Below are 15,634 nucleotides of genomic sequence, written 5' to 3'. Positions count from 1 at the left end.
TAGACTACAACCAGTAGACCACAACCAGCACTGCTCCCAGTAGACCACTTACACACCAAAAACTGACAATAACTGCACCATACTGTATACTGACAGTGCAATATCATTATCATTATTACTACTCAGGTGTAATTCATACTGTGCAATATTTTCAGGTGGATTTCATTCTCACTGTGCAATATCATTTTTTCCACTTGTGCAATTTTATTAATAGTCTGTTTATTGTCAATACTGTATATACTGCTCCTAGTTGTATACTTCCTTCTATTTAAATGGTTCATATGTTGTTACACTTTGATTAGCTCTTTTCTACTGTGTTATCTGATGCTTCTTGTTTTCTGCTCTATCCCCTTTGCTGCTGTACACTGCACATCTCCCCACTGTGGGACTAATAAAGGAGTATCTGATCTGATCTTACTTGAGAGCAGGACCTGTTGATGTGTCTATAAACTAGTGCTGAAGTGACGACCAGTAGAGTAGGAAGAGGACAGAAGAATGGTATGAAGAGTCTTTAATGTTATGCTGTCACTCTGCATGTGGTCAGTAATAAGGAGATTACAGTAAAACATACAGAAAGCAGAGCAGGACAAGACAACCATGTAGCCGATATGATAATACAGAAGAGATTTGAATTTGAGAAATATACAAAGAATAAGCTCCGACTGTAAAAAGGAGTTTTTTTTCTGAAATGGTTTTATAGCCCACCAGTGGTGAATATACTGTCTGTGTGTTTCAACACCAGACTGACTGAATTGATGACATATTTTCTGTTTCTGCTGTCAGACAGGCAGTAGAACGTTGTGATGAATAAATGCTACGTGTTAATCGACAGTACTTCCTGTGTGATCAGCTGACAGAGAGCTGGAGGTGACACAAAGCTCCTCAACACTCCCATGCAGCAGCTGAATGTACGGCACCCACAGAGCCCCGGGGGAGGACAGTTTAGATCTGATGTTAAACAAGACAAATATGTTTAACTTGTATTGAGGGATTATTAATCATATAATAATGTAATGTTTCACATCTTTGAGGTCGGTTTGAAGCCGTCCACTCATCTACAGATGCGATGTGGTAACACTCCATATAAAGATGCTTGATATTTGTAATTGTGTAGAGTGAAGTTTCAGCAGTACATGAACTGTGTTGAACTCTAGTGTGCCCACTAGCTGAGTGCTGCTGACAATCTTTACCCTTTTCTTTTGTATTTAACGAAGTAACCACAATCCAATGAGGACCAAATGAGTCTCTAAAGTGATGGATAGCAACGCTCCTAATGTGTTGGCTAGAGAGAGACTGTATATATCCATAATGTGTCATTCACTGCTCTTCCCGTTCTGGCTTCAAGGTGTAAATTACAATCAGCACATGGAACATGATTTCAGATGAAGCATTGTGTAATGGCCGTCTGGTGTTAGAAGAAGGAAGTGTCTGAAGAGAAGGCCCCCGCCAGCCTGAACTCCTCCCTCATCAGCACACAGAACAGCCTCTGAGGCAGAGCTTTGGAGTACGGCGCTGGCCGAGGGACGCACGTACGCAACAGAATCTCCCGGCCCGCCGGAGAAGGGAAGTCGGGCACTTTGTTGCTTCCTCCCGTTGGCTTCCTCTCACGGCCGAAGTCTTCGTCCAGCGGTGCCAGGAGGGCAGCCTGAGGGGGGAGAACAGGGGAGATGTTACAACACCGCCAATGAAAAGGTATACAGAGAAGAAGCTAAAGAGGTTTGTGTGTAGCCTGATACACCAGTTAAAGGTAACAAGATGGAAGCTAGTTTAGCTAATTTATTGTCACAATAAATACATTTAAAAGGTTTCTTATTCAACAAATGAATGAAAAGACTGAAGCCAGTAATAAGTTAGTTTGTCTCTTTCTTTCTGACTTCCCTCACCTGTCTGTGTCTCTCAGCTCCACAGACTCTAGTTCCTACTGGTTCCTACTGGACATGTGGCTCAAAACATATCGCTTTTATACCACAAGCTCACTAGAGATACAAAAAAAACAGCTGATCACTGTAGTTTTAGAAAACGTTATTGAAACAGGTGGAAATAATGGACGATTTCAGGGTCAGATGACTAAACATCTGGAGCTCTGTCGTAGTTTAGCTCTAGTATTTCCTGAAGCAGTGAGTGGGATTGAATCAAAATCAAATAATGTGCCTTGATTTGAATAATCAATATTACAAACACCTATCAGATAATGTTCAGATGATGTTCAGATAATGTTCAGATAAGCGTCCAACATGAACATAAAGTTGAATCAACACATCTCAAAGTGTTTCAACGGGACGTCTGGTTCTGACTGCTCCAGAACGTCACATCCAACCCATCTTGTTCTGCGCAGTCAATGAATACTCCCTGGAGCGATGTGGAGCTGGCCAATGCTAAAGAAGAAATACTGTATAAATACTATCGGCAATAAATCATTTGAAGTTGGATATTTTTGTCTGAATAGAATTTTAACTGCAAATGAAGAAACAAAAAAAGGTTTGTCTGATTGTACCAGGAGGTGCTCTCATCAACCGAGGAGGATAAAGTAACCGAGTTCTGGGCGACTGTGAGAGAGAAGTTGTGGCCATGGAGACGAGATCTCAACTGAATAACTTAGTGAATAGAGAGTAAACCTGCCGGACGGAGCTGAGGGATTCTTCATTGGACACCAGAACTACCGGATGTGGTACCTAGAACATTACATCCCATAATGAAGCTTCGGTGACTAAAGCAGCCGAGGCAAAGAAGGAGATCTTCTCCTATTTATTCGGGAGAATAGGGTTCCTTCATATAGTTTCAAGATCCAGATATGACTGGCATATCATGCAACATGTTGTGATTGAGTGCGTGTGTGAAAACTAGTTAGCAAGCAAGCAGAGTCAGCTAAAAGCATGGGATCATCAGATCAATGGTTGGAATAGAAAACAGAAGTGATCAATCAAATTGTAAAAAAGTTGAAAGGTTGAGTTAGCTAAAAGTAATGTAGAGATGGTTGAAACGTCCAGCTTCTGACATCCAAAGATAGAAGCATGAACGCAAACTTGACAGACCAAAACATCATTCAATAGTATGAAAGAAATATATTAACAATTAACACTTTTATATGATTAGATATGGTGTTAAATAACATCAAAATTAATCCAATTAAAATCAATTCTATTTTACTGTGTTTGGGAATTTAGAGGAATCTTGGGAGCTTCCAGAAGTTCTATATAATATCTCTAAAAGAATTCTAATGGATCTTTTATTTTAGGGTTTTTATCCAGAAAAACACAATTTTATTAAAAGGGAACAAATAATGATAGATCTTTGTTTTCTGCATACAAAAAGACTGATAGATAAAAAACAACAGGTCAAGTATTAAACAATGAGCTGGAAAGATGCTCTTAAGTCTCCCGCAAGAAAACTACAGTACGTATGCAGTATATGAAGAGGACAGCAGGAGAAGTCTGAAAAGGTTTGCGGACCATTTATTGCTTTTGTGACGTGTATGGACTTAATAGAGGATGAAGAGGAGGAATGAATACCCCCAATTAAAAGGGACTGTTGGTAACTTCTTACACGTATAAATCATTGCAGGTCGGTGTCCCATGTGTGCTCGCATGTGTCTACGCTGTTCAAACTCAGACTCCAACACAAACTACAGTGAAGCACCAAAACCTCTTGGTTGTATCTAGTGAAGCCCGTCTGTTAAACAGTGTTGGCCGCGGTCGGAGGCCGTAGCTTTGGTCTCCAGGACCGGAGTCTCTGCTGGACTCTGCTCCTCTGCCTGCCTTCACTCACACACCGCGCTCGTTCTCACTCGTTCTCACTCTTTCGTTCTACTCTCACGTGGCATGCGCGCACACTCCACACTGCAGAAGAGTTAGTTTAGCTCTGAGAATATCTAGTGAATGTACAGTGGACGTTTGTGCAGAAATAACTGCTGCAGCTCCTCCAGACCAACAGAGGTTTCCCGTGTCTTGTGAAGTGACGGGGCTCCGCAGAGTGAAACGTTATCGTCTCCGACCAAAACTCCGGCGTCTCCCCTGTTCCCTCCGGCCGCGGTCGGGAGGCTGAGGCAGGAAAAGCCAACACTAGGATCAGCATTGATTCATGGAGAGACCTTCGTCTGGTCAGCTAACATTACTGCCAAGCAGCTGAAATATAGAGTGATATTGTGCTTTTAGCTGACGTGTGTCGCCTCACTGTTTTGACGGATGCTCGCTCACATTCAGGTAGCGCGTGCACACGGGCGAGCGCGAGCAACAGGACGCTGACTGTCATTGATATTGCGGCCACAAGTGTCGCTGTTAACAAGACATTTCTGATTCTTACAAACAGTCCCTTTTAATGAAATCATTTGATCATTTATTTTCAATTTAGATATGTTCTATTAGGGATTACCACTGTATATGGAAGGTTTTGTGTTTTTGAGAGCCTTACTGTGTGCTTCGCTCAGTTTTCTGTATGTTTGTGTGCATACGGCAAAGAAGAATAAAGATACTGTTAAAAAACAGTTTCAACAAAAAGTGAACATTAGAACCTTCATGAAGGTAGGATCGGCTGCAGGACTGTAGTGCTAGACACCATTAGCTAGGTGGAACTAATAAACTGAGTGTGCAACTTCATGCTTAAGACATCTGGACCCACCTGAGATTGAATACACAGAGATGAAATAGATACTAGGCATAGTTTGACAATTTGGGGAATGTTCCTCATCACATTATTTCCAAGAGTTTGATGAAAATAGCAACAGCACTCTTAAAGTACAGAGGTGGAGCCCTGAGCTTACAGACTGGAGGCAGGTGCATTGACTTCCTGGACTCATGTCACATGACACAGTGAGGCAAACAGCAGGGATACAGCACTGATGTACTGGGCAGATGGATAAACTGGTGTTTATCCTAACTCCACCTAAAAACCACAAACTTCTGTTTGTTTACTGATTAAACAAAGAGATCCACCCGTGGATTACTGAGCTGCTGAGCAGATGTCGGCAGGTGGACTTTATAAGGCCAGCTGGTTCCCCGTTCTTCAAGTCTTAACGCTAAGCGAGGCTAACCACGTCCTGACACAGACAACAGATTGACATCAATCCCAACATCACTCCTGGAAACAGAGCAAATGAGCCCATTTCATCAAATACTGACTTATTCTTTAAGATGAAATCTTTGCCAATGTTAGACTATTTCATTACCAACGTTCAGTTACAGCTGTTTGTTTTTAGATGTCTAAAATCTGTCAACTTGTTTTGCTCAATGAAAAAATGGTTTTGTAGAAAATTGTTTATGTTTCTTCAAGTAATATATTGCAAAAACACGTCATCCATGAAACAACATGCTGCAACACTTTAACTGGTGCAACAGGCCACTGAATGATCCTAGTCTAGTCTAGTCTAGTCTAGTCTAGTTCAACACGGTACAGGACCTTCCACGAAGCAGAAAAGGGGATTGACTTTACACGAGGGGTCCCACAGTGACATGCACACTAGCCCTCCTGTGATGTGGTATCTTATTTACAATATTTGGCATATACATATAAATATGGTATATACAGAATATCTCTGTATACATGATTAGAATAGTATTCAGGTTTCTCATCACAGTCTGCAGCTCTGACTTGAGTTCTTTTAACATCAGGATGAGGATGTGCACGGTGGTTTCTGGCTGACCACACACACAGACCAGAGACCAGAGACAATCCACGATATGGGGAGGACATACAAACTCCACACAGAGAGAGGCTCAGCCGGCAGGTTCAGACCCACAACCTTGTTGCTGTGAGGCGACTAGCAGCTAACCACTGCAACACGGTGCCACCCCTGAATCTGATGATTGTGGCCTGGTCTTTGGGTGGTGTGGGATTGGGTCTTTGTTATTTATATATAAATGTATGCATGTCTGGTTCAGGTAGGTTTTAGGACGTGTGAAGACCTCTGTCAGCATTTCCCTTTAAAGTGTGAATCCTTCATATAGTGTTTCTTCTATGTACATGTTGAGTTGGGAAATGAAACGGTTCCAAATTAGAACCACATCCAAAGTGCCAAGAACCAGGTACCCGTTAAACAATTGTTGTGCTTATCGGTTCCTAAACAGCTGCACAGTGGTTCAGCAACATCTGTTTGCCATCAGCAGCGGCCGTCTCTCTCTCTCGTCCCTCACAGCGTATGGCGAGCCGTTTTAACATTTAATAGCTAGACGGGATATTCATTAGAGATATTTACATCTGCTTTTTGACTCGTATGTTGTTTATATGACTATTCAATCCATAACCAGAACTGGAACCACAATTAGAATCATTCAAATCCAAACGATACCCAACACCATGGACATGATATGAGTCAAAGATTTGACTTTGCAGACAGTGATCAGAAACCTGGATCAGGTGTTTACATACCACATGAACCCAGTTACAGATTCATTCAACTAGCTATGAGGAAACTATGGTTTATTACAACATGGGCTTGTTTTCATGGCTCTGTCCATCAAGAGACGCTTATGGTGAAGGTAAAACCCAGTAACCAGGATAGGATTTTAACACATACAAAGAAAACATACGCGTAAACACACACACGTTCCGCCTGATTACAGGTAATCAGGCGGAACTAAGGGAGAAACTCTTGTCCTCTTATTTTTCCTCTTAGCAGAAAATAGAAGAGGAATTGAAGAAGTTGTTGCTGCATGAGGCCCGATGTGTAGTGGCTTTGATTGATTTGGTTCTATGTGCTTCTTGGAAAATCGATGTATTCAATAAGGTAGGGGGTGTGTTAACCGAGACAAAAAGTAGCTGAGCTGGAGCTACAAGAAACCAAACAGCAGGAGCAACACCACTAAAACTACCACAGGTAGAAGATTTTGCTGTGCAAACCTCCACGTCATCAAAAATGTCCTGCTTCTTAAAACAGATCACATCGGAAAATATGAGAGGAAATGAAGATGAAATAGACATTTCTGTTAACATATGATGGGCTTCAGAAAGGAGTCTAAGTGTCGTCATCTATGGAAGTGATTGAAGCTTTGGAGGAGAATGTGGCTCTGTGTGTGTGTGTGTGTGTGTGTGTGTGCGTTTTATACCGTACAAATCTTTAACTACTGTATGTATGTTTTTATGGTGCAATAGAATGCTTGTTGATATAATGCTTTAATGCTGTCTGTTTTCTTGTGAACAGGTCCCTCTGAAGCTGCATTATCTGTTGTTATTTGACCACTAAGGGGCCACAGGACAAGCTGTCAGCAACATTGCCGTATTATCACCTCAAGTTGTTGTCGGCAAATGTGTTATCATTGGACCCACACATCCAGCAGACACAGAGCAGTATCAGCACTCATTGAGGGATGTGTTTGTGCCCACCTGTTGAATCTCTCCTTTCGGCTCTATTTTGGTCTCTACCAACTCCAGAGAAACAAGATTTGTTTCTTTTCCAGCTCGTTGCTTACTTTAGCATACAGCTCCTTCACTGAACACAGTGGCGTACAGCTCCTTCACCATTAGGATTAGGAAAGTAAAGTTTACCAGCCATCCAATGCTCTGTAGAGCTGAGTGGAACTGCAGAGGTGGTGATAAATAACAGATGGGGATTTGCTCCATTGTTGACTGGAGGTTTAAGAGATCTCCATCTCAGACTACCTGTTTAAATAACAGGCATAAGCAACTAACTCAAGCTGGAAACAGACCTTAGATAGGCAGACTATACCCAAATATACACTCAATTGAAAGTTTTGACTGTAAGAGAGTGCACATACTGCACAACAAAGTAAATAGGGAAAGCTGTAAAGTTATGTCTCTAGGCAACCCCACAAGATAATTACAATATCTACATTTTCCAATAAGAGGTATAAATAAGTGAAACAACTACATTTTTAAAAGTAAATGAATGTGAGCGGTTCCTTGTGGTGCATACAGACTTCTGGAGCCCAATCAGATCTGCTTATAGTGTGTTTGTGTGTGTTGGTTTGCTGTGGGGATGGTACTAAGGGACTGCTGAGGGGTAGAGGCTCGTGGTTACCTCGTCACTGGTGAAGTCAGCCAGCTTGACGTAAGCAGCAGGGGGAGAAACAACACAAAAAGACAGTCGAATGGAGGACATGTAGAACAAAAAAGAAAAAGCACATATTTGTGTCTCAGGACACTCTGAGGAACTGAGGAACTGAGGAACTGCTTAACTGCCCCATCGGTCCTAGTTCTTGCATTGCAAACACAATAAAAAAGGGGAGGCGGTTCTTCGAACTGTGGTCTTAGAACTATGAAAAAGTTCCTCCGGTCCGAATACGCCTAATGTCTCACACCTGTAAGGGCACATAAATCAACAAGAGGTGTTGTTGAAAAGGAAAAGGGACAGTGGAAGAGAAGATTCCATGTTCTCCATGGAGATGTGGTCCACAGCCAACATCAGCACTATTATAGGCACTGTGAAACCATGGGAATGTATTGGACCAGTTATCATGCAGGCAGTAGAATGGTATGGAGGATATTTATCCACATAAACATGTCACTGTGTGGACCTGACTGGGATCGTTCTTCTATGAGTAAGAGAACTACAGACATTAATACAGACACATTGTGTTCAGGCTTATTCACATTTTAATTCTGTTGTTCTGAAAGGTTTATAAAACATTATTTATTTGGTAGCCAATACCTGACCTATTTAATGAGTCCAGTATCAGTGCTGATACCAATCCACTGACTGGATCGCTGCATCACTATAACTGTGCCAGCATCATGGTAATGGGAAATTCATTTGCACTTCAAGCCTGGGACACATCAGGAACGTCAGCCTGGTGGCTGCGTGATTCACACGTTGGGTGTTCACACCAGCTGCATTTCAGCTTCGTATCTGCTGCTGCTGCAGCTGCTGCTGTCAGCTCTTTCTTTCTACATAGAGTTTGCCTTTTAATGGCCATTTCATTTCATTATAAATATCATTTATATTTATTTTAGACTGAGAAAGGATAAGAAACGTGTGGTAATTTGTAAATAATAGTAATAATCCACCATTAGAACTCCATACTATATTCATTCATGGAGCTCTCTAAGTCAATGCATGTTCTACAACACTGTCCGGCACATATTTCAGAATAAAAGCCTTGTGTTAACAAATTAAGGAATTCTGTCCACAGAAAAAATGCTTGAGGGCTTTTATTTTGAAATGAAAGCAGGAAGTGTTGATTTAAAAATAAGTCTTTACTTTTTTTCATCTCCGTAACATATTCTACAGATAGACCTCAAAACTGTAGTAATGTAGTTGGTATGATGTCAATATACAGTCAATAGATCACCTTCACTGTCTGTTGCTGCTGTGAGACGCGTGCGCACGCGTCAAAAATAGGCGAGACCTCTATGAGACGCAGCTGAGACGTGGGCAGTGTGGCTGCTCTAACCTGATAACACGGACGGCGAAATAAAAAAACAACAGGTAACACAGCCGCCACGCGCTCCTGACGTTACTGGTGTGTCCGGGCTGTCAAGCTGGCTGCAACACACCAGATGTGTGTAGCATCAGTAAGGGATCTTCTAGCTTACTAGCTGAGGCCTGAGCAGGTCTCAGTCCTGTTTCTGCAGCTGTCAGCGGTGTACTGCCACCCATCCACTGCTGACATGAAGCACAGATGATGATCAGTTGAAGCAACCTATTTGTTACTTGAAATGAAACCTACCTACAGTTTATGAAAAACATACCATAAATCATAATACCTGGTCTTGTCACATGGTAAGATACACTAGGCTACCATAGCCATATAATGAAATAACCCCCCCTGGTGAACTGTGTCCCAGGGAGAGTGAGGCTGCTTACCCTCTGAGAGTTGACAAACAGCCGGTGGATGATGCTGCCCGCCGGCCCCTGGCCAGCTCCAACCACCCCCACCTCTGGTTCTTCCAGCAGGGAGCTCACAAACCTGGACAAAGACATCACATATGATTCCAGTGGATCTGGTGACATCAGTAAAATGTCACACTTGCTTTGCATGTAGCTGACATCCACTCTTCCATTCACAGCTGTGCGACTCAGCTGACTAGAAACGTCCAATCATAGTCACGCAGGTGTACGGTCATTATAAAAAACATCCTCCTCTTAAGATCTAATATCCATGGATGTGTTTGTTAAAGGTATAATATGCAAGAATTAACTAAAAAACAATGTATAGACTGATACACAAATAGTCCCTCTCCCTGTATCCCTCTGCCTGGGTTTTCTCTTTTCTTATTATTCTGATTTTCTCGGGACACTGCTGGGCTTCAGCTAACAGCCTTTGGCCCCACGTGGGGGTGTAACCCCCAGCAGCCGATTACAGCGTGCAGGGTGTGCAGCCCGTTCAGGTGGTCAAATACCACCACTGTGTCACGCTCCTCGGCTTCTGATACCAAGGCACAAGTCCCCCTTTAGCTCTGAGATACAAAGCAGCCATAATTTACGGATGACAACGGGTTGTGTTAGGTTCACGTGTTCCAGTGATCTCCTGCTCCTCTCTGTGCTGTGAGCAGCTATGATCGGTGTGTGTCTGTAGTTATATGAGAGCAGCGCTGAGCCACAGCCAGCAGACAGGAAGCTGCATTCATTCACAATCCGGCAACCCGGCACCTTCCTGCAGGGTTGTGCGGAGTTGTGTGGAGTTGTGCGGAGTTAGTTGTGTGGAGTTAGTTGTGTGTTTATTTGTGTTTTGGAACGTAACCGCCGGGAAACAATCAGAAAATAACGTTTTATTTCTCTGATTCGTTGCTTTGTTCTCACTAACGCCGCTCCCTCTCTTCAGTCACTCTATAGCTCGCTCCACCATCGCTGCTCTCTCTCTCGTTGAGCTGAGGAGGAGGGGCCAACTATGAATGCTGTGTGTTTACAACCAGCAACCGACAACGGTTACATATTATACCTTTAAGGGAGGGGGGTACTTTTCTCAGCACAATCCTCTCTGAAACGGTACTTTTCTCAGCACAATCCTCTCTGAAACAGTAGAGCCTTCCCGCCAGACCATATAAACATTTGCTATAAATGGTCAGTTCATTCACACAGTGTTTCCCCTACCATTATATTTGAAGTAAAAACACATTGCTCCATAATTTCTGACAATGAATGATATATTTGAATTCAGGACATCTCTGACTACATATAGAATCGAAATCAAGCATTTCTACTGTATCAATTTGGAGAATGACAAAATGAAAGTCCCATATTTGTACCTTGAAATAGCTACTGTAAACACGGGTAAGACCGGCTGTGTTCCAGCTATCACCAGCTAACTTCAGACAACAGTTTTTGGAAGACTTAAGATTAGTCAAAGAACGTCAGCAAACATCTTAATGTTTATCTTATTTATTAGATATTATTTAATCAAAATGTGTATTATGTAGTCCACCAGCAGCCCCGACCCCATCCCGACCCTCTAAGACAGTTGATCTTGGGGAAACGCTGTTGCCGTGTCTCTGACTGAATAACGGTGTGGAACTTACTTCTCCAGCTCTTCTGTGTCCTCCCCCTTCCCGCCCTCACAAATGGCAAACTTGGCCTTGAGCGAGCGAGCTCGGGTGATGACCGTCTCCATGGCCATCAACTGGTTAATGAAATCCTGCAGATAGAGAAAGGTCACACAATGCATGCTGTCAGAACTTCACATTAAATGTGCTTTGACTCCAACACATTAATAAGTAGAGTCAGGAGAGATGATGTTAGTGTTTGTTCACTCTGTACTTGAGCATGTTGGATCTGAAGTTAAAGAGCGACTACAGCAACTACAGTGACTACAGTGACTACAGCGACTACAGCGACTACAGCGTCAAAGTACTAATTGGAATTAAAGGGCGAACGGCGCTTTATATGTACACAATGTTAGGGAATCAAAATGTAATGGGCAAAAAATTGATAATTAATAAGTAAGGGGGTTGCTATGTCCCAATGTCATGTTGGTAAATCATATGTAAGCTTTTAGTTTTCTCTTAATCAGTTTTTATGAACACATTTTAGGGAAAGAAAATAAGAAATGAATGAATGTGGCCCATTGATTCTGTATCCATTAACCACATCCATCTCATTACGTCCCAATGTCCTGCTACTATTACCCTAATACCTGGAGATGGTTCTTGGTTTCTAATGTACTTCTTAATTTTATCACTTCCACACATGCATTAACTGTGCTGCTGACGCCCCCCACCCCCCCCCACTTTCTCCAGCCTCTCCTGGGGATTGATTAAAAATTGTTATTATCAAATGACTTCATCTTTATACTTTTTATTACTTTTCTCATCTTACCTTTCACACTACCCTCATTCCCAATATAGACAAAGTCTCTCTAGGTATATATCTATATAAGGATTTGTATATAAGTAATTGTACATATTGTTTTATTCTATTCTAATGTAAATATTTGTAAATATGTTGTGTGTGTAGTGTGAACGGGCTACAACTCACATTTCATAGTGCAACCCTATGTTGTAAAATGACAATTGAATGAACCATGTAACCTTGTGGAGACGTAGCGTTCAGTCTTTATATTATTCTTATATATATTATTCTTCATATATCTGGAACAGAAAGCTGCAGGTCAGCTGCAACTCTCCATGCTTTCAGATCAACGCTGGAGAGTGTTTTTATGATGTCATCTCTTACACTGCACTTTAACTTATATTCTTGCATTTTGTAATTTATATCTGTCTTATTCTATTTCAGCTTGCTTTAAGTTTCTGTCTCTTGGAATGTGAATGACTGTTTTAAATTGTAATTAAATGTCTTTTTATAATGGGTTTCTTTTACACTTTGAATTTGCCTCGTTGCTGAAATGTTCTATATAAATAAACTTTCCTTGCCTTGTAACCTGATTATTTGGATTTGTATCGATATGCTATTACCTGGAACAGGCAGACAATTACAAATATTCAGAGAGATTACTAAGAAATTGAAGGGAAAACAAGGAAACATTGAATCATTCACTGTTTACTGAAGAACCCCATTCATTGTTTCCTTTTAAATCCAATGTGCTGGAGTACAGAGCCGACACAGTGAAACACCTCCAGCATGTCCTCGGAGAATGATAATACAGTCAAATCAGTGAGAAAAGTCTATGGTTGGTTTTATGTTCCTGAAAGGTTTAATCACGTAAACAGCTGTTAACAGACACACTGTCAGACTGTATTGGACATCTCCAGTAACTCCCCAGCAGTAGATTACCAATGGGATGACTGAACACAAAGAGAGAGGAGCGTCAGAGGTCTCATCCTAAAAACAGAATGAGCCGCTTCCAGTCCTTCCTGTCACTGACCTCTAGCTTCTTGTCGTCTTGGTTGAGGGGGTGCAGCAGCTTGCTGGCTTGACTTGTAGCCTGCTGAATGGTTTTTCTGACTGATGGAATGTCTTCTACTGACTCTGTGAGCAAGGGGATCCGGAGGAGACAGGGGAGAGGGAGAGGGAAAAACAATGACAGAGGTTGTAAGAGTATTAGTCAGGGAGAATATGGAACACCTTATACCCATATCCCACTGTTGATGCACACATTGGATGTACACTTCATTAGTGCAATACACTGGGCTCATACATAGTTTAACATTTGACATATTTGTTAGAGCGGCCACGTTCAATATTTATAATAACAATGTATCAAAATAATCTGTGAACACAAGGGAATAAGCTGAAGTGAGTCTACAGCTCCACATGTTTTACTGTTTGATGTCACAGCAAAGTTTTCGACAAAAGACTCTTGACTCACCTTCCTCCTTCAACTTTAGAATAGCAGCGTGGAGGACGCAGGGCAGGAGATGGCGGGTCAGGTCTGCAGGTTTCTGCACTGCCAAATAATGCAGAACCTGAAAAGATAGTGAAAACCAGGTTTAGTCTCCACATTCATCTGCCTTCAGTCTGCTTCCTGCTGCTCCCTCAGTTACAGTACATCTGATACACTTAATTAAAGCTGCAGTGGGTAGAAATGGAGTAAATAAGATTTTAAAAAAGTTATCTTTATAAAACAGTTCTCCGGTGCTCCTCATGGCATCTGCAAGATTTCATGGAAAACAACCAATCAGAGCCGAGCTGGAGCCTTCCCGTCTATGAACGGTTAAACTAGGCAGCGCTGATCAAATATGAATCAATATTCTGTTACTGTAATGTCTATTTCTCTCCTCACATGTTCTCAGAAACATCTTGTAGTGTACTGTTTAGCTGTAAAATGAGAAGGTTTGTGACCCGGCAGCCATGTTGAGATCTGCTGAGGAAATACCAAGCGCCGCCCACCAGCCGGAGCACAGCCAATAGGAACGCTCTCTCTCTCTGAAATGACCTGTGATTGGTCAAAGTCTCCCGTCACGAGCTAGATGTTCTAAATCCTGAAAACAGAGCCATGAGGAGGAGCAGCAGTCTAGTTTTCTCTCAGAACACTTGAATTACAATATGCTGAAAGGTTATTATGGGATTTTTGTCCAATGATGCCAAAAACATCCTGCCAACTGCAGGTGTTAGTCAGTGACTTTAGATGTCAGTTGTAGGTGTGTTGTCCAGCTGTACTGAAAATTACCTTTTCAGCCTCCTTCGTGTCGTCAAAAAGTCTTCTCTGGCGGCGTGCAGGTGTGACCCGGGCCGTCTCCCAAGCCTCCACCCACATGTTGCCTGGGATCTTCATCCTGGCACTAAGCTCTCCTTTCACCACTGTGTCGCCCTTCTCGTCGACCACCTCCTCCTCCACGTAATCTCTAGGCGAGTACCAGCGCACAAAGTCCTCCAGGACACAGCCTGGGTTGGCAGCCTGTGGACAGATTTCAGTCTTTGTTTAACTGATCTGAAACACACCCATGTCTATCGCCATGGGATCAAACAGAGCCATGGAATGAACCAGTAGCTGGAAAATATATTCCCCCACAAAGGAAAAGAATGGAGCCTTTGTCATGTTATTGAATAGATAAAATAGAATAGATTGAAAGTGTGTTGTATGTCTGCCTGGTTCACCTTAAAGGACTCCATGTCAGAGAGCAGACAGGCACTCTGCATCCGGGCACGGAGGTGGGTACCTTCAGCTGATGTGCCCAGTTTGGCCAGTACTTCTGATTGCTCCTCTAACAGATCCTCTGTCATGGGAGCAGGTTCCTGAACATTGATCACACACACAGCAGCATCAATGTATTTCCATTCACTCAAAGAGTTGAGGAGGTTTTGTTTGTCTTATATAATGTAGCTTCATGAAAAGTTTCCATACATCACATCAAATCCACCTGAAACAGAGTTACTTGATTATATAGGTATAGTGAAAGATCAACCTCTAACATTATTTTTGGACTTCCAAAAAGCATTTGACAGTACGCAAAGATTTGATATTTTACTAACAGCGTGTCTTTTGTTTGGCGATTTTCTCATTAAAGGATAGGTTCACATTGTTTCAAGTCTCTCTTGAAACAATACCGACATGCCCATATGAACATTGGAGGAGGTATCGGTTGCTGTAATTGTTCCTCTTGTCCATACTGGTTGCAAAGAGATCCCTTACTAGAGCGATTGAAGTGATGGGGGGGCAAAATCCACAGCCATCATTCGGTGTGAAAATGCTTTCTATGGTTCAGTTGAAGCTAATGAGGGTTAAGCAGTCTGGGATAAACAAATCAAGTGGGTGGTGCAAAATTCTTTATGCTTCCACAGACAATGTTTCCTTGCAGAGTCGCAACAGAGTGAGAGTAATAGAGAGAGGGAACTTTGCTCAAAAAAGGC

At 42.2% G+C, this 15,634-nt stretch overlaps 1 protein-coding gene across 3 annotated transcripts in view; it reads right to left on the bottom strand.

The window, feature by feature from the left end:
- Window positions 1-494: 494 nt before the first annotated feature.
- rab3gap1 (RAB3 GTPase activating protein subunit 1) overlaps window positions 495-15,634 on the bottom strand; it is a 30,094-nt gene continuing 14,954 nt past the window's right edge. The window contains exons 18-25 of one of the 3 annotated variants that reach the window (XM_074620451.1): window positions 14,882-15,019; window positions 14,454-14,681; window positions 13,653-13,749; window positions 13,209-13,312; window positions 11,407-11,522; window positions 9,755-9,857; window positions 7,970-7,993; window positions 495-1,645 (exon numbers count right to left, since the gene is read on the bottom strand). In XM_074620451.1, the coding sequence (XP_074476552.1) occupies window positions 1,412-1,645; window positions 7,970-7,993; window positions 9,755-9,857; window positions 11,407-11,522; window positions 13,209-13,312; window positions 13,653-13,749; window positions 14,454-14,681; window positions 14,882-15,019 (1,044 nt within the window). In that variant the 3' untranslated portion in view covers window positions 495-1,411. Of the gene's footprint in view, window positions 1,646-7,969; window positions 7,994-8,014; window positions 9,551-9,754; window positions 9,858-11,406; window positions 11,523-13,208; window positions 13,313-13,652; window positions 13,750-14,453; window positions 14,682-14,881; window positions 15,020-15,634 lie in introns of those variants that run through there. The other 2 variants (XM_074620452.1, XM_074620453.1) reach the window with 2 other exon arrangements.

This window comes from Sebastes fasciatus, chromosome 20 (assembly GCF_043250625.1).
Source record: "Sebastes fasciatus isolate fSebFas1 chromosome 20, fSebFas1.pri, whole genome shotgun sequence".
NCBI lineage: Eukaryota > Metazoa > Chordata > Actinopteri > Perciformes > Sebastidae > Sebastes > Sebastes fasciatus.
This window is presented reverse-complemented; position numbering and strand designations above follow the sequence as displayed.